This window comes from Chlorocebus sabaeus, chromosome 21 (assembly GCF_047675955.1).
Source record: "Chlorocebus sabaeus isolate Y175 chromosome 21, mChlSab1.0.hap1, whole genome shotgun sequence".
Taxonomy (NCBI): Eukaryota; Metazoa; Chordata; class Mammalia; order Primates; family Cercopithecidae; genus Chlorocebus; species Chlorocebus sabaeus.
The window spans coordinates 85,982,969-86,010,464 of record NC_132924.1 but is presented as its reverse complement, the minus strand read 5'-3'; the positions used below and the strand labels follow the sequence as shown (position 1 = coordinate 86,010,464).

Here is a 27,496-nt window from a genome sequence, read left to right as displayed (position 1 = left end):
TGGCCTGTGGGAATGTTCCATAATTTATTTAATCAGTGTCTTAGTGAGGGACATTTAGATTACTTCCAATTCTTTGTCACTACAAAAATTCCACAATAAATAACTGCATACAATCATAATTTCCTACATGTGTGTACATAGCTGAAGAATAGATTCTTTAAAATGGGATTGACACCTCCAAGGGTATAGATACTTATACTTTTGATAGTTATTGCCAAATTGCCATCCAAGGGTAATAGAAAAATTTATATTCTCAATTTTTAGAACTTTGTAAATTTCATAGATGAAAAATGTTATTGGAGTGCAGTTTTTTATTTCTATTTCTCTTACTGTGAATGAGGTAAGTATATTTTGATATATTTTAGAACAATTTATATTTCTTTGTATGGACTACTTAAATGTTCTTACTTTTGTGTCTTCATTTTTACCTCAGTTTCCTCATAGGGTTGTTGTAAAGATAAAATAATTCATATGCAGAAATATCAAGAACAGTGCCTAGAACATAATAAGCACCATGTAAGTGGTTACTCTTATTGCCATCATCATCATTTATTTGTATATCCTTTACCAATTTTTCTACTGGGTTGTTGATCTGTCTTCCTGTTTTTTGTAGAAATTACTGAAATGTAACAAGGGTGGCCACATATCACACATCTCAGTTTGTCTGAGAAAGTCCCAATGTATGCCTATTGTCTTAGCATAATAATTAACAATTCCCCTGTATACTTTCAAATAGTAGTGATTTGAAAGATATGGTCACTTTCAAATGGTAGTGATTTGAATGAGGTAAAGTAAATTAAAACTGCATCTGGAATCAAAAAAAGACAAATACATAGAAACAGAGAGTAGAATGGTATTTACTAGAGGTGGGGGTTGGGGACACACAAAGGGGATGGGGAAATGGAGGTAAAAGGGTACAAAGTTGTAGTTGTATATAGGACGAATAAGTCTAGAGAGTAAGATTAAAGATCTAATGCATAGCATGAGGACTACAGTTAATAGTATTGCATTGCATGCTGGAAATTTGCTGAGAGAATAGATTTCAGGTGCTTTTGCCACACACACAAAGATGGAAAGGTAACTATGTGAGAAGATGTGTATGTTAATTTGCTTGACTGCAGTAACCATTCCACTGTGTATATCAAAACATCATGTGGTCAGTAACAACAACTCAACCGTATAATCCCATTGCTTTAGGGAAGGCAAGGCAGGGAGGATCCCTTGAGACCAGAAGTTCAAGACCAGCCTGGGCAACATAAAGAGATCCCCATCTCTAAAAAAGAAAAAAAAATTAATTAGCCGGGTATAGTGGCATGCACCTGTGGTCCTAGCTACTCAAGAGGCTGAGGGAAGGGGATCACTTCAGCCCAGGAGTTTGAGGTTACAGTGAGCTATGATTGCGCTACTACACTCCAGCCTGGGCAACACATTAACACCCTATCTCTAAAAAGAAACTTTTAAAAAAATAATTAAATATATATAATTTTTAAAAAAGAAATATCATGTTTATTAAAATATTATGGTAGTAAATTTTGATCTGGCTTTTCATAAAACATTTATTCTAATTATCTTACAAAAAATTTTGGGGAGAGATAACAGTCAACTTTAGGAATTATATGGTGATTACTTCATACTTTGACAAATAAAACCTTGTAATTTCAGAGCTAATATGGGAATATGTTCTACCTTCAGGAAAAGAAAAAAAATGGGAAGTCAGTGACAAACTATTAAAATATAAAGAGAGACTGGTGTACATTGAATAAAAGAAGTGTAAATTTGGCTTCCTGCATTTAGAAAAATTTCACTTTTTCTGGCCCCTTAGAAACAATTAACATCTATACCATTTATTCACATTTGTACTTTTTTAACTTTTTGAAACACTTTCAGTCCATAATTTCTTTTTATTCACACAACTTTGTGAGGTAGGAATGGTAAGTTGTCATCATCTGACAGCTGAGGAAACCAAGGAACCTAGCAGATAGTAGATCACTTCCAGTCACAGAGAAAGCTAGCAAACACTGCTTCCTGATTACCTAATTCTCTTCCAGAATGTCTCAGCACTAGCCACCCCTGTGCAATAAAAAAATAGAACTCGCCACTGCATTCCAGCCTGGGCGACAGAGCGAGACTCCATCTCAAAAAAAAAAAAAAAATAGAACTTGCTTCAGCTAGTTCAAATAGAAAAGGCATCCCAGATCTCCACAAGGACCAGAGAGGCAGACTTGGAGACTACGCAGCCCAGATCCCCACATAAGTTGACCCAGCAACTACTCTGGGAAAGACCCACTGCCCCTATTATTTGGCTTATAAAGCAAATGTTAGACACTGGAAGGTAGACCCTCCGGCTTGGTGATCCCAAAAGAACTACACCTCCACTCTCCCTCAACAGGCCAAAAGATTCCCTGTAGCTTCTACTTCGTCATTTTGCTCTCTTCCAAATAGATACTTCATTCAGAGACTATGATTAGCAGAATCTAGGTCACTTCTCTGAGCCCGCATTCAGAATGTAAGAAATCTCTCAAGGTAAAAATGATGTCTGAAAGGACTGAGTAGCCTCAACATAGCAAGGTACATCTCATAAAGCTTTCTCAAAATCAATGTGGGTCATAGAATTACTGGTTTGGGGACTGAAAGGGATCTTTCCAATTGCCAGTGTTTTATAAATTTTAGGTCATGATTCATTAAAGGGCCATAAAATCAACATAGTGTACCCTATAGTTTTAAAAACCAAAAAATAGAATGGAAAATACCACCACGCACTGCATTAGTGAAGATAAGTATTGCTTGGTGAAACTTTTGTCCTCATTATCTATGTGGGTATAAATTTATATGTGTATATTTAGTATATGTCTAAGTGTATTTAGTATATTTAGTATGTGTCTAAGTGTCCTGTGACCCCAGGTAAAATGTATTCCTTACTAGAGTCACGGTTAAGAAAAAAAAAAAAAAAATTGAAAAACACTAGTCAAATCCAACCTCTTCATTTTACATTTGAGAGAGGATAAAAAAGGCTCAGAGAACCTTGCTTTGTTGGTTAATGCAAAGCTGGAATTAGGACACAGAAAATTTTAGTCCTACATTTCACTATAAGGACATTATCTATCACTTAGAAGAAGCGTACTTCTTTTTTATGTAAATCTATTCCTACATTAGCCCTGTTACGATTATCAAATATATTTCATTAATTAGTATATTGCAAAATAGTATGTTTTACAATTGTATTTTGAGGTAAGCCTTAATTAATGATTGTCACTTGGTTAACACCAGTCTATTAACTTTTGAAAGATAACAAATCTGTGTGTTATTTTGAATACTTTTAATGTTCGCAGTTAAATTATGAATTGCAGGGAAGTCATTGACATAATAGTTAAAGACATACATTTTTAAAGAAAATAACCCTATTTTTAATAAATAGGATTTTTAAGTTGTAATCTGCCATATTGAATAGAAATATATCACTAAAAATATTTTTCTTGTTAGTTCTCCACTGTTTGTTTCTATCAAAACATTAAATATGGAATTTTCCAAAGAAAGTTTCTATGATTTGAAATAAAATATGAAAAACAAAAGGCTTGTTTCTCAATAATGTGCTCAATTAATGATATATCTACTTTTTAAAATTCTGAATATAACAAATCATTTAAACTTCATGCATATTTTTATATTCATGGGTAAGAATTTTGCAAATAGTGGTAAATATTTTCAAAATAACATAGATTTTAGTTTTCCAGTCCTCATTTTAACTGAATTCCTAAACATTCTATTTCTAAATAGTCATGAACCACGGATTTGTCCAGCTTGGAATACAGCCGTATCTTCAATAATAAAGCTGAGAAGTCTTTTTGCACAACTGACATACACTGTTGTTTTAACATTTTTATGTTTTAGAAACAGAAGTTTAATATTAATACTTTTATTTTGCAACATTAAAATCTGTTTTTATGATTTTTATAATAAAGAGGGTCAAAGCAAAGCAGATAATACCAAGTCACTGAAGAATAAAAATAAATAATGCTTTAGATCATTCAAAGAAGCCCAGTTTCTTTTTTTTTTTTTTCTTTTTTTTGTTTGAGACAGGGTCTCACTCTGTCACCCAGGCTGGAGTACAGAGGCACAATCATGGCTCACTGAAGCCTCAACCTTCCGGTCTCAAGTGATACTCCCACCTCAGGCTCCCAAGTAGCTGGAACTACAGTTGTGCACCACAACACCCTGCTAATTTTTGTACTTTATGTAGAGATAGGGTTTCGCTCTGTTGCCCAGGCTGGTCTTGAACTTCTGGGCTCAAGTGATCCTCCCAACTCAGCCTCCCAAAGTGCCTGGATTACAGGTGTGAGTCACCACATTTGGCCAAGAACCCCAATTTCTATTACATAGCCTTCTCTCTTCTACAGGAATACTCAAGAGGGTCAGAATGAAATGTTCAACACTTTTACAAAGTACACCCAGAATCTACTGGTTAACTCAGTGCCTCATCCCAGATTTTGATATGGATTTTTAAGTTTACTTTTCATCACCCATTAATTTTTTCAAACTCCCACTGAGAATAGAACATATTTTATTATTGCAATATATTGACCCTTTACATCCTTTGTAGGAATATGTGTTACTTATAAAAATATAACTGTAAACAAAGATGACAAGGTATTTTTCTCACCAAAAACATTTTTTCTGTACTGAGTGGTTCTTGAACACAGGCAGCTTACCAAATGTGAAAGGAATTAGGTGCAGAAGCCGGTTAGGTAAGGCAAAGAATGAGGATGAGAAATTTACTTATCAGGGGTTTAGAGCAGTCATTAGAAAAGCCTCTTCTTCCCAGACTGGTTTGTCCTGCTCAGTGAAGAGTGTTTTATTCCAATATCCTCTTTCCCTAACAGGCATTTAAAATAATGAGAGAATTTTTTTAAAACAAGATATTTACAGTACATAAAAACCTGTCACCACACGGGGGGAAAGTTGCTGACATTTTCCTGGGCATAGGATATGCTCATTGAATATTGCACCAAGCCTGCTCCCTTCAGTGAATCCATTTTATCAGCAATCAGGACAGTTGTTTCCCTTAAATGGAGAATTCCATTATGATTCCTCAGCAACCTTAACAGATAGAAAGCTTTTTGTAATATTACTAACTACAAAGGAGGAAAGTAGTTATAAACTCCCTTTTCTACTGTGGTGGATAGTCAGTTGAAAAAAATTGCCTTAAAATGTTTCTCAGGACATGTTGGCCTATACCTCATTTGAATTCATGCATCTTTAAAATAAAATCTGGGCCTAGTGTGGTGGCTCACGCCTGTAATCCCAGCACTTTGGGAGGCTGAAGTGGGTGGATCACCTGAGGTCGGGAGTTTGAGACCGGCCTGACCAACATGGAGAAATCCCATCACTACCATAAATACAGAATTAGCTAGGCATGGTGGTACATGCCTGTAATCCCAGCCACTCGGGAGGTTGAGGCAGGAGAATCGTTTGAACCCAGGAGGTGGAGGTTGCAGTGAGCCGAGAATGCGCCACTGCACTCCAGCCTGGGCAACAAGAGCAAAAGTCCATCTCAAAATAAAATAAAATAAAATAAAATAAAATAAAATAAAATAAAATAAAATCGGGCTGTCCAGTTGTTATTTCTTCAGTTGCTTCTCAAAAAGTGAGAAGTCAAAAAGTAATTTTAAAAGGTAGGACTCTTCAATCTGCTTGAACAATGACAACTAGATAGTCTTAAATAAGTTCCTTTTATTTATTTTTACATTAGTATTTTAAGTTAAATATTATACCTATAAGAATAGCTAGTTATGAAACAGCAGGAAATTCCACATATTTATTAAAAATAGACATGTTTTGAAAATCTCATCAATGACTTTGTAAATTGTAATACTTACCTTTGGTAAGCGTGCAATGAAATAAACATCCACAGGTACTACTGGACATGGCATAGAGTGCTACTATCATTCAGAAAAGGCAATTTCACAATATACATCAAAACCCTAACATGTTTGACCCTTTGCTTCAGAAATTGAACTTTTAGGAGTTTAGACTGATGGAATGTATAATTAAAGAAATGGACAAACACTTGTGTGCAAATGTGTTTGTCATGACATTATTTGTAATACAGAAAAGCTGGAGAAAACATAAATATACAATAACTGGGAATTGGTTAATGAAATAGTAGGCTGTTCATACAATAGATTGCCACATAGGCATCAAGAAATATCCCGTTTGAAATCAGTATATACAAGGAAAAAATGTTAACAGTTGTTATCTCTCAGTCCAGATGACTTATTTTCTTTACTCTTTTCTGTATTTTCCAAATTTCCTTCAGTGAACATCTTCATTTAAGAGGACTTAAAATTTCATTTGCTAGTAGTATGCTGAAAAGTTCTATATTTTTAAGAAAAAAAAAACTAGTTCTGCACAAGTGAAATTTAATGCTCTTTCTACTATCATTGTATCTTTCGAATATTTGCACCATTATTTGCCTTCCATATAAATTGAAATATGGAAAGAGCCAAAAGAGGTATGTCATTCAAGCTCCCCTTTCTTCCCAAATGAAATTCCCCCAAATAAGACCACCACATTCCCAATTTATTAGGCACTTCCGTGTAACTTCTCTTCATAATTATAATGAGTTCTTTTGAAGTTTACATGTCCCTATCTCTGTGTTTGACCTGTCTCTTCACTGTGCTGAAGGGACACATCTTCCGCCTTTAAATTCCATCAATCTCCCTTCACCTCGCGCTTCTCCTGCGTCCTAGACAGTGTGTATAATTCTTTGCTCTTCATCGTATTCAATATAAAGAAGACAGCATATAAAAGTTACATAACGCAAGCTTTATTCGTTAGAAAATCATCAAAATGTTCCCATTGCAATCATTTCCGTAGACTGTCACGTAACCAACACCTGCAATGGGGAAGTGGTCCACAATCCAGCACAATTCATTAGGGGCTCTCAGTCCATTGAATCTCTGACACTCCAGCAGTCTCGGTGCCACTTCAGGAGGCAATGCAGTCTACCTCTCTCCGGAGAGCAGTGTTCCACCTTAATGGGACAGAAGTCAACAATCACGTTCCTCAAGAGAAGGAAAAGAAGTGGCGGAGGATGAACAGGTTGCCAAACCCACTTAGATACACTCCGCATAGGCTAATTGTCCAAATTAAAAGGCAGGAGGTTACCTGAGCCGACCATAAAAGCTCAGAGTGCTGAGGCGAATAAGGTCAGGGGGCAGGCTCCTTATTAACACCGTGGTCACTACAAAAGTTCTTGAAGGCATCTGCTGTGAGTTTTCCATCGTTACTTGTTGTCCTCCTGCATCTCCTGTTGCTTTTCTTGGCCCTCTCCGTTTCGCATTTTCTATGTCCTTTGCCTAGCAGCAGTACTGCAGGCATTAACCATTGTCGACCTGAGAATTAAATTAGCATTTGGTAGCCAGACCTCTCTCCTTGAGCCTTAGAAAGCTTGTGTGCTTGAGTTCCCTGAAGTGTAACGTCATCTCAAAGCTCACGTAACTAAAGGGAACCTATATGTGACAAGGTGCAGCGGAGGTTCAAGCAGAGTACCTCGGCCGCATCGCAACAGATTATAAAGCGTAGGGGGTGAAAATAATGGAAGACATCAGAAAGCCGGGCTGTAAAAAAGCCCAAACTAAGCAAACTGAGACGTGCACGCGCGTTGCTCACAGCTCCTCTCCCGAGGCCGGGCCACAGCGCCTGCGCACAGAATCCGGGGAGGGTGGGGGGAGAGATGAGCACCCAGGCTTAGCGCTCCCACTGCCTCAGCCTCCCTACCCCCGCAAGCTCCGCCTCCTCCAGCTGCTCGCCTGCCCAAACAACCGGGTTCGCCGCCGGCGCTTTCTGCCCATTGGCCCTTAGTCTTTTCCGTTTCCGCCCAGCCCTCAAAATCCACCAATCAGCTTGCACTTTTGGGTGAGGGTCCACCTCCAAGGCTGTCGCTGCGGCTCCTCTGCCTCCTCCGGCTGCTGCCTCCGCTGCTCCCTCCTCCTACCCCACCTCCTCTATCAGGGGAGCGTCTGCGGGGGCTTGAGGGGCGGCGGCGGCGGCTGCGATATGGAGCCAGGGGCCGGAGGGCGAAGTACTGCTCGTGGGCAGAGGGCCGGGCCCCCGAACACTCCGCCGCCCCGGGAGCAGGAGCGGAAACTGGAACAGGAGAAGCTCTCCGGTGTGGTGAAAAGCGTCCACCGGCGGCTCCGCAAGAAGTACCGAGAAGGTAAACAGCGCGCTGAGCGAGGGGGGAAGGGGAGGCCTTATCAACCCCAACCCCTTGTCACCTCTTCCCTCCTCCAAAGAGGCCACCATTAAAACCTAAGGGATCTGCACGTCCCCCAAGCCGCTGCTGCTCTCACGGGCCTGGTCTGAGCCCCCTAGTCCGCATCAGACGCGCTCCTCCCCGCCCCCTTTTCTTCGAGGGCCCTTCGGGAGAGTTCTAGGCCTGTAAAGGAATTGAGTCCCCACCCCCTCCAAGCCCCTGCCCTCAGCCGGGGTGCTGAGGTTGTTGTCACGATACACACAAACACATACACGCTCACGGAGGACGTGGGGGTCGCTTTTTCCAAGAGACGCCAAGGTAAAACAAGACAGGTAAAATCCCTTTGTAAAAGATGGAAAGAAACCTGAGTTGTCCCTCCTTTACGCTTGACCTGCCAGCTGTCCATTTGCTTCCTCATCAGACCCCCTTCCTAGTACTTCATTCCTACAACCATGCAGAGCCTTCCTCGCGTTGGCTTCCAGGGCTGCGAAGTCAGCAGGCCTTGAGCTGACTGGACTTAACATTATTAAAAGGGGGTCGGGCTACACCCGTGGTCCCCAGTCCCGTTTCTTAAATACTTGGTCTTACTGTTTATTTAGACGGGTGAGGAAGAGATCTGGGCAGGTTCTGAAAATACCGTTTAGATTGGAAGCCCCCTGAAGACACGTGCCGATGAAGCCCACCTTCGGCTTCCATGGATAGGGTTCCGGTGAGAACCTCCTCTATGGAAGCTCATAGGGGAAGAAGCCTTAGTGGCTTTTGCCTGTACCTGAAAAGTGTTTGTAGTTGGAGTCTACAGTTATCCTTGATATCTTTAAATATAGGCTTTTGTACACAGCTATTTTATAAGATTTTGACAGTGAAAATTCTGTGTTTTCATAGGCTCAGGACAGAGACTTCTCCTAAGTACCGAAATGAAGAAAGCTTTCCACTGGTTCTCATTTTAGCTTAATTGCAAACTGAAAAGTCAGCAGTCTTCTGGTGTTAGTCTTATACTTAGTTAATAATTTAGGATTAGAAGGAAAATTATGGCAGTGAAGGAACACAGACGAGTGAGATCATGTTACGGTTGATTTTTACACACGTTTCAACTACTCTAGAAAGTTAAAACTAAGTATCCTTTGTTCTTTTGAATGTAGTTGATATGTTTCGTTTTTCAAACTTTAAAGGTTCTTTCCTTAGCAAATCAAGCTTAGCTTTTAATAGAGGCTGCTTAAATAATCATCCCCCAATGCGGCTTGTAGTTATTGTTTAACAGATAACAATAGAAAGAGTCTTATCAGACCTACTTAAGAGGTTGAAATATGTTTTTTGAAAGAATGCTACGCAAACCCACAATTTAGTCAATAAAATGAGTAGTTACCATAGCAACAACTGCATCATTCTTGATATTCAAAGGATGCTCTTACATAATGGCATTCACTGTAGATTTTGTTATTTGGGGAAATTAGGAAATAAATGGACACACTTTCCTGCCATTTGTCCTGCTGTTTTGTACAAATTTAAGTGCATCTTTTTAAAGAGAGAAATGACTAGAAGAGAATTCCATTTCTATTTTTACCTTTTAATAATTTCATTATTCATAAATGAATAAGTTCCACTCAAATTAACACACTAATGTGTCATCTCTTCAAGTGCTGTTTATATGTGCTTAGTTCCCACACGTTTAAACATGTTCTAAGCCTGAATATTAACCACAGGAACCCTTGTTTATAATGAGAATTGGAAGTCACCAGATCTAGAATAGATACATGGAGTTCGTAAGTGAATGATCTAGTATGCTTCTCGGGAGTTAAAGTCCTGGCAGTTTAAACGTTTGAATGAGACTATTCTTTAGGTGTTTTAATACCCTGAATTTCACTAGTGATCTAGACTTCTCTAGGCTTTGCTCGAATGATATACAAAGCTCCATCAGTGAATTAGCAGAATAAGTGATCCTAATGAGCATGTTCCTTCTGCCTTTATTTCTGACATATAGGCTAAATATTAGTGGTAAAAAAGCCATCTGTGAAAAACACTGCGCACATAATAATACTACGGAAATAATTTTTAGTGTTTTACTTTGAGGACTTAGTATTGTGGTAATGGTCCCTAATCTGTAAACATATTTTACAAGTTCATTTGCAAGTCAGCTGTTATCGTAATCTGAAGCCTGCTTAAGTGCTAGATCAGTCAGCAGAGGCCTATTGAATCAGTAACATACCTGAACTATAGCACCAATAACTATGGAAACTGTACTCCTTTTATCACAGTTTCTCTACCAGCAAATGCAGTGAAAATTCCAGCTTAGGATCTTGGAGTTTTAGACTAGAAGGAACCTCTTAGCATTTAGCAATGATTCCCAAACATGGATGATCAGCAGATTCAACTGGGTGCCTCTTAGAAAATTCCTGTATTCTACCTCAGATCTATAGTTTAAGATCCCTATTATTAGGAATTAGAAATTGTCAGCCAGATTTTAGAGTGATGATCTAATAGTTTCTTCATTTTACAGATAAGTGAGCTGAGTCCTAAAAAGATTAAAATAACTTTCTTGATGCTTTGGTAGTTCATTGTTAATACTATACATATTTTCTGGGAATAATATAGGTTCCCCATCCCCAACTCCAAACCTAGTGTTAGTGACTCCAAATGTTAGAATAGGAGGGAAAATGGGAAGCAGGAAGTGGTTCTAGAATTTGCATTAGGGGAAAAGATATAAATTGATGGAAATGGATGATCCATAGGCTAGGTATGATTAGCTGAGTTGGGGCTATATGAGGGGAGGGTTTTCTGGGGAGAGAGGGCAGGAAAGGAAATAAGTTAGAGTGGAATAAGGAGGCAAAACGGTCATTGAATATTAAGGACAGGAGTGAGGACTAGATAATGACCGGGAGGTTGGAGAACAGAGCCTTCTTTTCCCTTATCTCTATTAGTGGAATTGAAAATAAAACAGGAAAAAGAATGAAAATAACTTTTGTTGTTCTTTTTTGCTGTGATAAGAAAAGATTTTTTTCCACTGTTCTCCATCCGTTTGCCCAACTGATGCTAGTTGATGATGAAGAACAGGCTTGAGTTGGGGAAGGGTGGACAGGGTTGTAAAGAGTAGCAGGTAGGCTTAATGCACTCTTTTCGTTTACCACTTTTCACTCCCCACTTTACGGCCTGCCCTGTGTCACCACTTAAGAGACTCTGCCAGTTTGTCTAAAGGTAAAGTGAGAACTAGAGATAAAGGTGTGTTCCAGGAAGCACTCATATCTGAAGCAGTTACTAAAATGAAATGATAGAGAGATGCCTAGCAGTGGTGATGCGAAGGAGTATTTCTGGTATCTGCCATTGTTAGTTAAGAGTCAGTCTTTTAAAGTGAGGTTATATAAATGGAAATATGCTTGCACATACAGGTGTTTTCTGTCTTTGCCATACATAATTTTTAAAATTTGACCTCCATGTAAACCAAAAATATTTTAAATGTAAAAGAGTTATATTATAGACAGCCTTTTAATAAAAAACTAGTTTTGCTTTCCAAACAGGGACTTCATTATTTAATCAGATGAGCCTGACAAATATGTATCACATCAAGAACTGAAGTAGAGCCACGTGTGTTTTTGGTTGTCTTTGTAGGATTTTTTTTCCATAATCATATTCACATGAACCCGTTCCTATAATGATTGCTTTTATGCCTGGCATTTCTCTTTCTGAACTTAAAGCATTCATGTAAAAATTCCAAGAAAATGCAAAAGGCTGCAGTTGTCAGGAGTAAAAGTACACTTTTAATTCCATTTCGTTTTTATTTTTTTAACCTATCTTATTAATATCTTTGAGACATTTGATCAAATTATTCAATTCCTTAATTTACTTGTTCTGCATACCAAACAGATTTAAAACAGTTTATCACATAAACACCTGCAGCTTATAAATCAATCACAAAAAAAATAAAAGTATGTTCTAAACGGTTAAAACAGGTATTCTTAAGGTCATGGAATTAGGGGGTGATCTTAACAGGTGAATTAGAATAGCAGTGTAGGATAAGCTGAAAAATATATTTGTGATTGACTATTCTGCAGCAAACACTTAAAATGAGAATTGTGGGGGAAGGGGAAAAACCTTTGTATTAGAATAATTTTAAACCAAAAAGTCTAAAAATAAAAGAATGAATGTAATGTTTGTGTTTTTCCAGAAACAAAAGTTTTAAATTTGTTTTAAAAATTAGAATGAGACTCCTTTTAATTGAACTTTTCTTATTTTTTTTTTCTCAGTGGACTTTAAACATAGCTGCTTTAAAATTTTGACCAACTCCAAGACTTTAAGAAACTTTGAACAGATTCTTTTCTCAAGTGAGGTTTTGCTGTTTTCTTTTTATGTTGTTCTTATACTTATTCTGATACAGAATCAGAAAGCTTTTTGTGATAGAATATTTGCCTGATCAGTGAAATAAATAAGGTGAAGATTGTCCGCAGAAGATTCTGTTAAGTTTGCACTAGGAGAGTTTGAACTGCCATTCCCAGTAGAAGAAAAAATAATGAAAAGAGTTCAGTAATCAGTAATACTAAAAGATAAAGGGACCATTTATTTAGTCAGTTCAATGAAGTACATGTAGGTATACAATGCACATTAGTATTTAGCTGTTTGATTTTGTTATTATTAGTGTTCTTTGTGACAGATTATCGTTTTAGGGGCTTTTTGCAGTTGAAAAGATACACTAGAAACCAAAAGCATTGGTGCAGATTCCTTGTTTAATGGAAAATAAACCCACAAACATAGCAGTTCTTAGCCTTGGTTCCACATCAGTATCATCTTTGGAACTTTGTGGAACAGAGACATCTGTATATTTAAAAGCTCCCACAGTACACAGTGGACAAAGAGGTTGAGAAACACAGCTGTTGTAGTAGGAGGAATCTAGGAGAAAGGGGGCTTTTATACTAACCTGATCCAAAGTTAATAATAGCTTAAATAACAATAGTGATGATGAAAATAGAAGAAGATAGACTTTGAAGATCAGAATAGACAGTTTTAGTGAAAATAAAGAAGGGTCAAAGATGATGCCAATATTTCTTTCCTGGGAAAATGTAGATAGCTATTAGCATACACTTTGGAAATGGTAGGGGTTGGGGGCAAGAGGAACAGGGTAGTCAGGCAGATTGGCTTGTTATAGGGATAATGGTAATGATTTAGTTTGCAGTGTATCCTTTGGAAGTTTAGAATTTGGAAGCCTTCTGTGGAGATTGAAGCTTTGAGGCAAGTAAACTGCACAATGGGGTTATAATATAGAACTGAGGACAGATCCTTGGAAGACACCAGTAGTTAAGAGTTTGGAAGAAGAAAGTGGAACCATCACAGAACACAGGGAGTACTCCCAGGGATCGGGTGTCTGCTCTGCTGGGTACCAACACAGTAGTAGAACTATATCTGCCGCCATTTATGCATCATTTACAGTAGAGTGAAGGTGATCATAGTGACAACCTAAAGTCCTCAAGAAAAGGTAAAATAATGTTTACTATAATATTGCTTAAGAAAATATTGATTTGCTTTGATTTTCAAAGAGTCCTAGTCTTTCAGAATCAAATCAGTATTTTCAGTTGGTTTTGGTGCGTTTGTTTTCTTTAATAAGTATGTATCATGTTTGCAGCTTTAGAGCATCTAAGGCAATGGTTCTTAAAATGTTAGTGGACTCCAGGATCTTCCAGTGAACTTTTTAAAATGCTGATTCTTAGGTCCCCAGAAACCAATTTGGTGGATCTGAGATTTGGAGCCCAGGAATCTGCATATTTAATGTCCCTCATGTGATTCTAATTCAGGTGATCATTAGAACACTTTCTGAGAAAACATTGAACTAAGATTTTTCTGTTGCAAAGAAAAGCAGGGTACTTTACTAAAGGATGTGCTTGTCCTGGGAGTTCAAATTGTTTTTCACATTCATTCCTTACTCATGTGTGCTTATGAAATACTTATTTCTGTCATAAAAATACAGTATACAGAGTAAAACATCAGTTGAGATAACTGAACGAGTTAATGATTTTTCAGTAATAGGTAGTCTCGCTACACCTCTGTGTAAAGAGCTACTTGTTTTTAAGGCGCACATTAAGAAGTTAGCTTTAAATTTCTGCATTGATAGTTTTGACACATTTTTTTATTAGTTTTCCGTCTTTCGGTAGCCATTTCTGTACTGTCTAAATAAGTCAGGCACATTTGTCACATAGTTCCTGTTGTAATCATCTCTTCTTGCAGTATTCTTGTAAATTTCCTAGAGCAATCTCATACATTGTCCACATTTGACAATTAAGTTGAGACTTTCCTGTTTTATCATACAGTACTTTTGGAGCTCCTATTTTTACTAATCCTGGCTAATTAGCAAAAGCAACAGTATCCCTACCCTCTTCAAGTAATGAAAATAATAGTAGAGGCGTTAACCGTTAACCGTAGCTATTCTGTCTTTATGTCTTCAGGGTAGCATTAAGGATTGGATGACTCCTGGGCATTATCCCTGCCCCTCTTCCTTCTGCCACCAATTCAAGTAAAATTTTCTCAAATGTTCCTCTTTAAATCAGAAGTAATGATGTACTGAAGTTTAGCAGCATAATGTTTTCAACTTTAAATGTAGAGGATTGTGGCTTAGAGTCAGATCTTCAGGCCTCTTTTGAAATGACCTCTTTGTGGTTGGTCTTTTAGGCCTGTTTATTATAGTGTAAACTCTTGAAACAAAGATCTGGGTTTTTATTAATCATCACAACCCCATCCCCACAAACACAGTTGTGTACAGCACCTAGCACAGAATCCTACGTAAGGTCCCTACATAAGTACCCCTCTTACCTTGTGCTTCCATAGCATGATTGTGCCTTCCTTTATAGTGTTAATAACTTACCAATTCATTTGTTGTTTTATCTGCTAAACTTAGTTCTTTGAGTAAAACCTGCCTTTTATCTCTGTAGTCTTAGTACACAGCACCAGACCTTGTAGATTTAAGGCACACACACAAAAGAAGCTAATATAAATATTTCCAGATAGTTGAGTTTTATCTTCTTATATTCATAAGTTTAAAAATTGTACTTGTGGATACCCATCTTTTCTAATTTATGCTCGTGTCTTCTTAAATCGAGTATATTAGATTAATTTTACTCTTTTTTAAATGATCCAAGTTATTCTGAATAGCATTCTATTTTTCTATAAATATAATGGTAAATATATCCTTACAGTCATTATGGTATCGTTATTTGTTCTCATAAGGATGTTGTAGTGGGTATAATGTATGTCTCTCTGTATGTTGGTAGTAAAAATGGTAATAGTGAGCTGGGCATGGTGGCTCATGCCTGTAATCCCAGACCTTGGGAGGCTGAGGTGGGTGGATCACAAGGTCAAGAGAGAATGAGACCATCCTGGCTAACACGGTGAAACCCCGTCTCAACTAAAAATACAAAAAATTAGCTAGGTGTAGTGGCACGTGCCTGTAGTCCCAGCTACTTGGGAGGCAGAGGTAGGAGAATCTCTTGAACCTGGAAGGTGGAGGATGCAGTGAGCCGAGATCATACCACTGCACTCCAGGGGTGACAGAACGAGACTCCATTCTGAAAAAAGAAAAAAAAAAGTAATAGTTTTGTGTATTTATTTATATTTACAGATAAAAATTTTGCAACCCCAGTATATCAGTCTCTTAAATTTGAAGTGAAATTTATACTGGTTATAAAATCTAACATCTGACAACCACTAAACTATACTGATTTATTGTGCTTTAAGTGTAAATACACTAATACCCATTGCTGTGGTTATTTTAGAATAGATGGTTAATCTTCATACATTTAGAGCAGCATGTGAGTATCCATTTCCATTTATATAGAAATTAGGATAAGACTTTTTAATTGAACATACGAAAATCAAGTTCCAAAAGGCTGTTCATAAATCCTTTTGTTTGAAAGTTGAACTAAGCAAGTATTCTGTGTGGTCATAGACCCATCTGTGAAGTTCACTTTCACAAGGGAATAACATGTTGGTGACATGGGTTATGTTTTTTCTTGATTTCTTTCCATCTCCCTTATAGGATGTGTTCAGAGACTTGCATTTTGGAGTATTTTTATCATTGATATGTTTATAATAAAAGGCTATTCCAAGAACAGAAGATATACCGTGAGCCAGTGTTTGTAGATATTAAGTTTAATCCATGCATTTTTTTTTTTAATTAAATTGGACTCTTAAGGTTGTCCCAACCCCCTTGCTCTCTATATTATTTTGCCAGGCTTTTAAACTCACAACCTTGCTATACACCGTTGGTTTTAAGCCACAGCTACCCGTTGGATTCATCTGGGGAATGTTAAAATAAATGACCAGTTGCCACTCCAGACCAGTTAAATGAAACTTCTGGGTGATTCCAATGTGCAACCAGAATTGGCAGCCAGAGTTGAGAACCACTGCCAGAAATCTAACAAATAATGCAGTTGCACAGACTAAATAACTGCATTTGACTGACAAAAGACCATTTGTTTGTGGTTAGTAGAGTCTGTGTACTTTCCTCTATTGCAAAGCTTTGCTCATATCCATAAAAGTTCATGAATTAAAAACTTATGAAGAGAAGCAGAGTTTGTGGTTAGGAGCATGACTTTAGCTTTTGACTACCAGGTTTGTTGTGTAACCTTGGAAAAGTTACTTAATGGCTCTATTTCAGTTTCCTCATCTATAAAGTAAAATATATGTCTCAATGGATTGGTATTGTAATGAGTTAATATTTGAAAAGCACTTAAAACAACATTTGGCATATAGGAAACACACTAAGCTTGTAAAATGCAGAAATTTAAAAATAACAGCTCTTTTATCTGTAGCTATACTGCTTCAATGCATTTAAGGACTATGACATTAAAGATTGAATGACTCCTGGAATTTTTACCTAGACTGTTCTGTAGTTTTCTCAGTATTAAAATGACTGTTTTTTTCTTTTTTTTTTTTTTTTGGTCCCTTTTGCTGTTTGTGTTTCTAAGTTTTTATATGAAAAGTCCAACATTTTTAGCATGTCAGATTATTGGTGGTATTTTCTTCCCACATTAGAGAAGTGACTATTCATAACACGTTGGCTATAAGATGCAGGTTTTCAAACTTTGTGTTTTCTGGTTACTTTTTGGTTCTTAATTACCGAACACCTTGGATGTTTTTTATCCAACTTGTAGATGTGTCACTGTATCAGGTGCTCAAGTGCTGAGAAGACTGGTCTGTGTATGGCTTAACTATGTGAGACAATCTGAATTCCGAACATTTTGTTTTAATGCCTTGAAGTGGTAGCTGAACTTGTTTGCACTTAGTCATGATTTTCTTTGCTTACCTTGTGTTAGAGGAATATGACCCTTAAAGGTACTTTGAACTTGAATTTGGTAGTCTGGTCATCTACAGATAAGGCATCTTAGGTCCTGTATTTGGCAATATGCCTAAGTCAGAATCAAATAAATTGTTCTGAATTTCTAAAAGTTTAAGACTTTTGATACCCCTTTTTTTTTTTTTTTTTTTTGCTTTTGTAGAGAATTTGATGGCCCTCAAATTTAATGAAATACAATTTTAATTTTGTAACATATACCATGCTTGTAGCACATCATTTTAAAAAATTTTATTGAGGTATGATTCATGTACAGTAAATTATGTCTATTTAAAGTATATAATTCCGTAAGTTTTGACAATGCATGCATCTCTGTAAAACCATTACCACAATAAGGTATAGAACATTTTCATCACTGCCAAAATTTCCTCATACTTCTTTGCAATCAGTCTCTCTGTATACTCTCAGTCCCACATGTCTTTTCACTGTAAATTCACCTCCATTTATTTTCATTTCTTAGCTATTGTGAGTAATGCTGCAATGAGTATAGGATTGCAGATATCTCTTTGACATACTGATTTCGTTTCCTTTGGATAAATACCCAGAAGTGGTACTGCTGAATCATATAGTAGTTTTAGGAACCTCCATACTGTTTTGGCTGTCCTAATTTACATACCCAACATACGTATACAGGATTCACTTTTCTTCACATTCTCTCCAACCCTTGTTATCTCTGGTCTTTTTGACAATAGCCATCCTAACAGATGGGAGGTAGTATCTCATTGTGGTTTTAATTTGCATTTTCCTGATGATTAGTTATGTTGAGCACCCATTTATATAACCATTGGCCATTTTTTGTGTTGTCTTTCGAAAAATATCTATTCAGGTCATTGCCCATTTTTTGTGTCAGATTATTTGTTTTTTTGCTATTCAGTTGTATGAGGTTTTTTAATCTTTTGGCTATTAACCCCTTATCAGGTATATGGTTTGTAAATATATTCTTATCTTAAAATGGCATCACATGTATACTTGCTAACTTTCTTATTTTCTGTGCTTTGTATGTTTTAAAAAGGAGAATTAGGATAGAGTTATTGAGAACAAATAGTATTTTTATATACATCAAGTATATAAAAATCAAGTGGTTCTGGCATGTAAAAATCCATGAACCTTAGCACCACCTATTCATTTTTTTCACATATAAGTAATTATGTATTTGGTAGTGTTACTGTTCATTTCTCCTTGAGCTAATAAATTTTTCAAGAAGATCTGTGTACTGTTATTAAAGAACTTAATGAATATGACTGGACTGTCAGCTGCAGGTTTTTCTTTTGACAATAACACAAAATGGAAAAGCCTTTTTTAATAAACTTAAAACAATGGTCTCTAGAAAAATGATGTTGAATTTATTGCTTTTCTGACCTTGGAACTCTTACTTTGAAAACTAACTATTTTGAAAAATTTAAATTGTGCTTTTGAGTCATTACTACTTGCTGACAGCCATCAACTGTAGTTTGAATTTTATCTTAGAAACTAATTTGATTTGTTTATACTTTTGGCATTTATTTTTTGAGCATGATGAAAATTTAAATATTTTGTCCTCCATTGACTGAGCACCCTAATTAACTTCTCTAATTTATACAAATTATAAATCAAAAGTAGTCTTTGCTTTTCCATTTATACTTTCTATTGGGAAAATCACACCTGCTTTTAATAGACATGTATAAATGAGTGACAAAGTATGATAAGGATGGCAAATGGGGGAAGTGTAAGATGGTAAAGTGGGAGGCAGATAAACCCTCTTGAAGAAAATATGAATTCAGTTACATTTTGAAGGAAAAAAAATGCTGTAGCAGATGGCAAGAGAGAGGTTAATTCATAAAGAAAGAATAGTATCAACTCTAAATAAATAGTGTAGGGATTCCATTGGTTCACTTGAGTTTGAAACTGTTTTAGAGCTGCACTTCTGGATGTTATGTGGAGCAAAAATACTTTTAAATTCATTTCCTTCTACTTGTTTTTTTACAAAGGCAGTTGCAGTGTAATAATATCTTAATCACAAAGTTATTAAAAATGGAACCCTTTTTAAATTAATGAATGTGCTATTCTTTCCTAATTGTCGCTGTCTTTTTATTAGTAGCTCTTAATTTATTTTTTAGTTGTGACATATGTTTTTGAAGGTGAGTTTAGTCAATGCAGTAGTTATGGTATTATCTTGATATAAGATTCAGAATAATTTGGTTCATTGATTATATTGAACTTGGTTTGGCAACTTTAAGTTGGCATCACTCATGTTTAAAATTATGAATTTGTTTTTTTAAATGGGTGTTTAAAAAAATTTAAATGTTACGGGATAACAGTAAATAGAAGTCATATTAATGTGACCGTTTTCTAGAATTTTGTAAGACAATTTAAGCTGTAGAGCATATATTTTTAAATTGTGCTTTCTAGAAATAATTTGTGAATTCCCTGTAGTTGGTCAAAGTAAAATGTATGTACTCTATTGCAGATTTTGTTCTCCACGCCTCCCTTTCCCCTTGTACCTGTCTGTCTCTTTCTCTTTCTCTCACTTTTACTTTAAAACACATGTATTTTTTTCTAGAACGCTTATAAGAAATTGGTAAGAAAATGGGTTATTAATCACAACAATTTTGAGTCATTCACAGATGCCATTACATTAAAATAAATCACAAGGCTAATTATTAATTCATTGAGAGTTCTGATTGAACTTGAAGACCTAAATGTTTCTTATACTATGTTGACTAGACCTTTCATGCAAACTTCAAGAACTTCTAGCTCCTGATTTACCTTTTAATAATGAAAAAATATTTTCCTTTTAAATAGTATGTCTTTTAATTATTAGTTGACCTAATAACTAAGTGATAACAAATCCTTAAAATAGAGTTTTAATATTTATATATGTAGTTTGAGTTGGTAGAGGAGTTTTAAATATGTATACTGGGCACTGGTGGACCCTAATTTTTTTGGATTTTAGAACCTGAATCATAGATTACTTTGAAAAACTTTGCTCAAAATTGAAATACCATTATTTTAAATACTATAAAAACAAAAAATGGGCTATTATGAAAATGCTTATCTCATTCTGTTTTAATAATTTCATTTATTTTTAAAATTACCTTAAGCTTTCAGAGGTATTTTGGGAAGTGGAATTTTCTCATAACTAAAGGCCAGCTATGTTTTTTGTTCAATTTTGTAACCACCAGACTTTTAACAAAATGTATACACAGTAGTCAGAGTTTGAAACATTTTTGTTTTATAAATAATATGAAATAAAAGTTTTGGTCGGGTGCGGTGGCTCAAGCCTGTAATCCCAGCACTTTGGGAGGCTGAGACGGGCGAATCACGAGGTCAGGAGATCGAGACTCTTCCTGGCTAACACGGTAAAACCCCGTCTCTACTAAAAATACAAAATAATTAGCCGGGCGTGGTGGCGGCGCCTGTAGTCCCAGCTACTCAGGAGTCTGAGGCAGGAGAATGGCGTGAACCCGAGAGGTGGAGCTTGCAGTGAGCTGAGATCTGGCCACTGCACTCCAGCCTGGGCAACAGAGCGAGACTCCGTCTCAAAAAAAATAAAAATAAAAAATAAAAGTTTTGGTCCAGGATGCCTTACGTAGGATATAGGGAACATATCAGGTTCATATCTCTTTGATAGCATTTACCACATTTTCTTTACGTGTCTTCTCCCCTTTTTTTGATACCAATGCCTGCTCATTAACTTTAATTATTTTCTGTAGCATTTAATATAGAGTATTTTTTAAAGAAAATCTGTTCAAAGAAGGAAAAGTATATACAATTGCATCATCTACTGTCAGTTATATATTTAAGTATACTTCACTTTATGAATCACATCAGTTTTCAGTGTCAACACACTTTGTGAGAGTCTGCAGGCTCTTCAGTGTTAATGAAAACATTAAATTGAAGTTGTCTGTGGTTCATCTGAGTTGCATTAGTCTACCAAGTTTGAATTCTTCCTTAGAACTTCAGTTAGGTAGATAGCCATAAAATTTCATAAAGTGGTATTTCAGAGAATTGTGTTGAGTATGGAAAACTCGAGGTCTTCTAAAAAGTTGTAGGGTAGTAGGTTTCTGTATATTTTCAGTTCTTTCCATCTTATAGCTAGTAGAATAATTATAGAGTGAGTTTCAAAGTATATAGTGACATGGCAGGGACTCTTAAGAATTTGTAACACTTTTGTTGCCTCACATTGCACGCCCTTTGTCCTCACCCATGGTAGACAGACACTTCGAGCTCAGAGTCAGCAGCCCTTACATAGACCCACTTTAAATGAGTGCTGCTTTTTTGTGTTCTGCCTTTCTCCCACACTGCTGGAGCCCACTGAGATTGTCCCCTTATTCAGTGGCTAAGTGCAGACTAGCAGTGCAGATTGTTAATAATTCTCAGTTAATAGAGGATAAGAACTTAGAGATAAATGCCGTGGCCTCCCGTTCTTTAGATGCACAATTCTGGACACATTCAGTATGCTTTTCAGTTTGCCAACAGCAGCAAACTCAGTAATTCATCCTTGTATTAGTTTTTTCTCCTTCCCATCTTTCTGTCCACTTCCTCACTCATATTTCCTAGGATTCTCACCCAAATAAACTACATGGACCCAGTTCTTTGTCTTAAGTTGTACTTTTTTTTTTTTTTTTTTTTTTTTTTGATACAGAGTTTAGCTCTTGTCGCCCAGGTTGGAGTGCAATGGTGTGATCTCGGCTTACTGCAACCTCCGCCTCCCAGGTTCAAGCAATTCTCCTGCCTCAGCCTCCCGAATAGTTGGGATTACAGGCATGCACCACCACACCCGGCTAATTTTGTATTTTTTAGTAGAAGCGGGGTTTTACCATGTTTGTCAGGCTGGTCTCAAACTCCTGACCTCAGGTAATCTTCCCACCTTGGCCTCCCAAAGTGCTGGGATTACAGGCGTGAGCCACTGCACCCAGCCAAGTTGTACATTCTATAGACTCCAAGAAGTCTTGCGGAAAGGAAAATAAAATGTGTTTGTGTTAAGCATAGCTTTTCCCAGGTGTATGTTATCATAGAACTTTTGTTTGAATGACTCCTATTAACAGCACATGTAATACATTTATGTATTTATTTATAATGTGTATATTCTATAGGACAGTGAAACTTAAAAGTTTGAAAAAAGGCCTTCTAGACCTAACGATCCAATATAATTATTGTATAATTAAAATTATGCAATACCTTAATGAATGATTTAGTTTCAAATTTGGTGGATAAAGTCGGAAATAGTGTTATGAACCATCATGGGTTTATGAAAGTGTCATTAATTAAAATATTGTTTCAGACACCTCACTTTCTGAAGTTCTATTTAGAGACTTGATAAATAACTACATCTGAAAGATGTTGCTAAAACTGAGGAAAGCATTAGTGTGTTTAGATTAATATTCCAATACAGCAGGCAGACCCTCAAACTGTTTCTTAGATAAACTTTGGTATGTGGTATTCTCACAGGAGCATTTGTGTATACCTTCTACTTGAACAGTGAGTGGGTCTCAAACTTCACCCTTCTTTCTTTTTTCTTGGACTTGTGTTTTATCAGTAGTTATTTTATCACATAAGGTCATTTTAAAATGAAACTGCTGGAAAAAAACATTAATAGGAATTCAGGTCAAACTACTAAAAAAAGAACATTGGCCATTATATTAAAATAAATCATAATTTATTACAATTTAACATGATCGAACTTGAATACCTAAACATTTCTAAAACTGAGGAATTTTTATTTGAGAATTTAGAAAACTTGTGCCTGCTTTTTTTAAGCTAATAGTTATTGCCAGTCTGATATGTAACAAATTGAGAGTCCAGTCGCTACCCAAATGTTAGTGATTAATGGAAATATTTGTATACGAGTACATAGCCCCCTCAAAAATAATTCTCTCAGGTTTAAAATCAGTATTCAGACCAAGACTCAGACTGATGTATAGCCATCTTAATAATGTGTGAGAGGGTTTGTTTGTGTCCTTACCCTTCTTTCTTGATCAAGTTAGAGGGCTAATAGTTTGGTTTTCAACTTGGTACTTATTAGACTAGACCCTACAATACCCTGTAAATGGGATTAATTGAAAGTTTTTCAAATTTGAATAGTTAAGTATTTATTATTACATTTGAACTATTTTAATTCCTTTTCTGTTTAAAAAAAAAAAAAAAACACCTTAAGTGTAAGAATTCAATAATCTTAAGTGGAGGAAGAATTTTAGTATAATTATCTCCCACATTTGGCTGTTCTATTTATAGTTTTAAGTTTATTCTGTCCCCAAATAATGGCCCACATTTCATTATGGGGCATGAGAACCTAACTTCTATGTCCAAGGACAGTGAATGAAACTACCTTGATAGATTTTGTTTACTCTTTTACCATTACAGTTGCATTAACGTCCTTTATTTAGCGATAACATTTTCCTACCTTTATCAGTCATCACAGCGATGTTTCCAATTTCATATTGTGATGACTGATTTAATTTTATTTTAAAAAATGTAGTAGCTGAATGGATAATATAGTCAGCTTATAGTTTTTATATACGACATTTTTTAAGGCTTACAAACTTTGGAGAGGCTTCCAAAGTAATTTCCTTCAAGGCAATTTTTGACATTTTTGACCTAGAACTGTAAACTTTTAAACTACATTATGCCTAGAGCAAGTCCAAGTATGTAAATAGAAATATTTACTTGATTGCTTAATTTACATTGTCATCTTACCTACCAACCCCTTTTTAATAAATGTAGAAATACAAGAAGATAACAGTCAATAGAAACACAAGAAAATAACAGTCAAGAAGCAGGTTTACGTGTTTGTACTCAGCTCCTGCAAAGTCATATTGCCCAACAGTGACAGGAAAATTAATTATTGAGTACTCAGCTGTAATTGTTTCTTACCAGCATGTCTTTGGATTATTAACTGATAACTCATATATACAATATCTGCTTATATTTTGTCAATTTTTCCAGCTTCACAAACCTGTTATCAATCATTCATTTATTTATTAAATAATAATAATTAAAATGATGCATCCCTTTACATAAAGGAACTTTTATTTAAACATTTTTATTTTTATGTAAAAATAGATTTTATTTAAGTATTATTTATACAATATTTAAACATGTAAACATTTAAACATTTTAAATGTTTAAAATTTTATGACGTTTTACTTTATAATTTTGCTTGTATTTATCTTTAAATAATTTCAGATTGTGCTGAAACTTATTTCAAGAGTCTGACATGTTTCATGTAAACTTAATTACTTTATCTGTTTGTTTTTAGTGGGAGATTTTGATAAGATCTGGCGAGAACACTGTGAGGATGAAGAAACTCTTTGTGAATATGCTGTTGCAATGAAAAATTTGGCAGATAATCATTGGGCAAAAACTTGTGAGGGTGAAGGTCGTATTGAATGGTGTTGCAGGTAAGTACTTTTATGAATTAACGTTTTTGGTTTCTAATTTTTGTTGTAACTTTTTTTTTTTTTTTTTTTTGAGACGGAGTCTTGCTCTGTCACCCAGGCTGGAGTGCATGGCGTGATCTCGGCTCACTGCAGCCTCCACCTACCGGGTTCAAGCAATTCTTCTGCCGCAGCCTGCTGAGTAGCTGGGATTATAGGCACCCACCACCGCGCCCGGCTAACTTTTGTATTTTTAGTAGAGATGGGGTTTCACCATCTTGGCCAGGCTGGTCTCAAACTCCCGACCTCGTGACCTGCCCTCCTGGGCCTCCCAAAGTGCTGGCATTACAGATGTGAGCCACCGCACCTGGCAGAAGCTCTTAAATCTAAGTGATGCTGTGTATAATTCATAGTACCAAAATAGAATACCAGAAATACTATGAAAGATATCCTGCCTTTTAAAACAACCTTTCTCCCTTTTGCTTCACTTTCCCTATGTCTGTTTCATTCACCTTTTTAAATAAAAAAGGTTTTGGCACATTTGTTCTAACTTTTAAAAAATATGGCTTTAAATGCATTTAATACATACAATACATTTAAATATAATGATTTAATACTTGACTCCTTAATAAGTTATGGTATAAAAATTTCTTTGGATAATTATATTTAGATTCAAGTAAAAGTTCTATAAAGTCTTAAAACATCTTAAAATTTTTATATCTTGAATTTCTGATGTATGATTCAGAGTATTCCAGCATTTATATTGACTTTGGATAATGTTTATTTTCTCATAATATAGATTCTAATGTTAAAAATACCAGAAAATGAAATAATGCTGATACTAGTTCTCTCAATGTGGTAAAATTATAAGAAAGGATAAATATATTGACTAAACTTACACATGAATTCCCTGAAAAACTACTTATTGGGTACTATGCTTATTGCCTGGGTGGTGAAATAATCTATATACCAAACCCCTGTGACATGCAATTTACCTATATAACAAACCTGCAAATGTAACCCTGGACCAAAAAAAAAAAAACCAAAAACTAGAGACTAAATAAATAAACATGAATTCCCAAAAATAAAGCATTGTATTTCTCATGGACAGTAAGTTTATGATAACTTCTGGTTTACATTTTCTTTCAATTTTTATTCAAAAATTTTTACATCTCATTTTAAAACTGTAATAATGCATTCATTCAACAAATAATTCAGAGAAAAATATGCATTTAACTTATTTTATTTAATAAATAATATTTAGTAATTGTCTGCTTTGTACCAGTCATATTATAGGCACTAGGAGTACAATAAAACTCACAAAATCCTTGCTCTCATAGAGCTTACATGCTAGTGGGGGTGAGTGGCCAGAAACAATATGTTGGTTAAATTTATACTAGTTCAGACAGTGGTGAGCGCCATGAGAAAAATAAAGCAAGGGAAACCAAAACAATTTTAAGATTGGGGAAGAGGGTTTCACTGTTGTGATATGTGCCAATGGCATAAAGGAAATGAGAGAGTAAGCCAGCCCTACCAAGTCTAAAGATCTTAAAGTAGAGGCATGCTGGCATGTTTCAGAAATAGCCAGGAGAAAAGTGTGGCCAGAGCAAAATGACAGAGGAAGAGAGGTAGAAAATAAGGTAATGAGCAGCTAGATTTTGTAGGGTCTTGTGAACCATTTTAAAGACATTGACTTTTACTCTGACGTGGGAAGTCATTGGCTGTTTTGACAAAAGAAGTGATAGGATTTTATTAACCATCTGCAGGTGTCAAGAATTCTTAAGAATTAATTTGTGTTAAGAATAGACTATAAGAAGAGCAAGGGTGTCAGTAAGAGAACCCAGTTAGAAAACTACTTTAATAATCATGGCATGAAATTATAGTTAAACAGTTGGTGAACGAGGTAGTGAGTTGACAGGACAGTGTACCAGGATTAATGCTCAAATAAGTATAATGACTCAGAGGAGCCAGGGAGGTGATGGGGCACACATTTTAGTGATTATGATGATATGTAAGGGAATTGAAAATACAAGGTATAGTGAGAAAGTGGTACCATCAGTGGATTATGGAGTCAAAGAATAATGGAGTTAAGGAACTAAAGAAAGGTGCCAGAATAATAGGAAATGGGATGATTGGGGTTAAATGTTTTTATTTGCATTTCTAGAGAGAAAATGGTTATAAATCTGACTGTTCTGCAGAATATACATTTTCTCCCTCAAGAAACACAAAATGAGGCATACTACTGAACCAAATAGTTCCCCTGTAACAGAAAGTGGCAGTGTAATCCAATCAGGAAATCAGTACTGTTGCTGTTTAAGATCATCATTGTTGGATTTTAGCAGTAGTACTTTTAAATTACTATTACAGTACAGCAGGCAGGTCCTCAAACTATATCTCTTAAATGAACTTTGATATGTGGTATTCTCATAGGAGCATTTGCTTTTACCTTCTGCTTAAACAATGAATCTGCCTCAAACTTCAGTCTTCTTCCTTTTTCCTTGGATTTGTGTTTTATCAATAGTTATATTATCACATGAGGTCATTTTTTATGTAAACTGCTGA

The 27,496-nt window shown here is 35.9% G+C and overlaps 1 protein-coding gene across 1 annotated transcript in view; it reads left to right on the top strand.

Annotated features, from left to right (window-relative positions):
* The first annotated feature begins 7,829 nt into the window (after positions 1-7,829).
* SAMTOR (S-adenosylmethionine sensor upstream of mTORC1) overlaps positions 7,830-27,496 on the top strand; it is a 124,768-nt gene continuing 105,101 nt past the window's right edge. The window contains exons 1-2 of the mRNA XM_007982630.3: positions 7,830-8,215; positions 24,817-24,958. Of these exons, the coding sequence (XP_007980821.1) occupies positions 8,056-8,215; positions 24,817-24,958 (302 nt within the window). The 5' untranslated portion in view covers positions 7,830-8,055. The remainder of the gene's footprint in view (positions 8,216-24,816; positions 24,959-27,496) is intronic.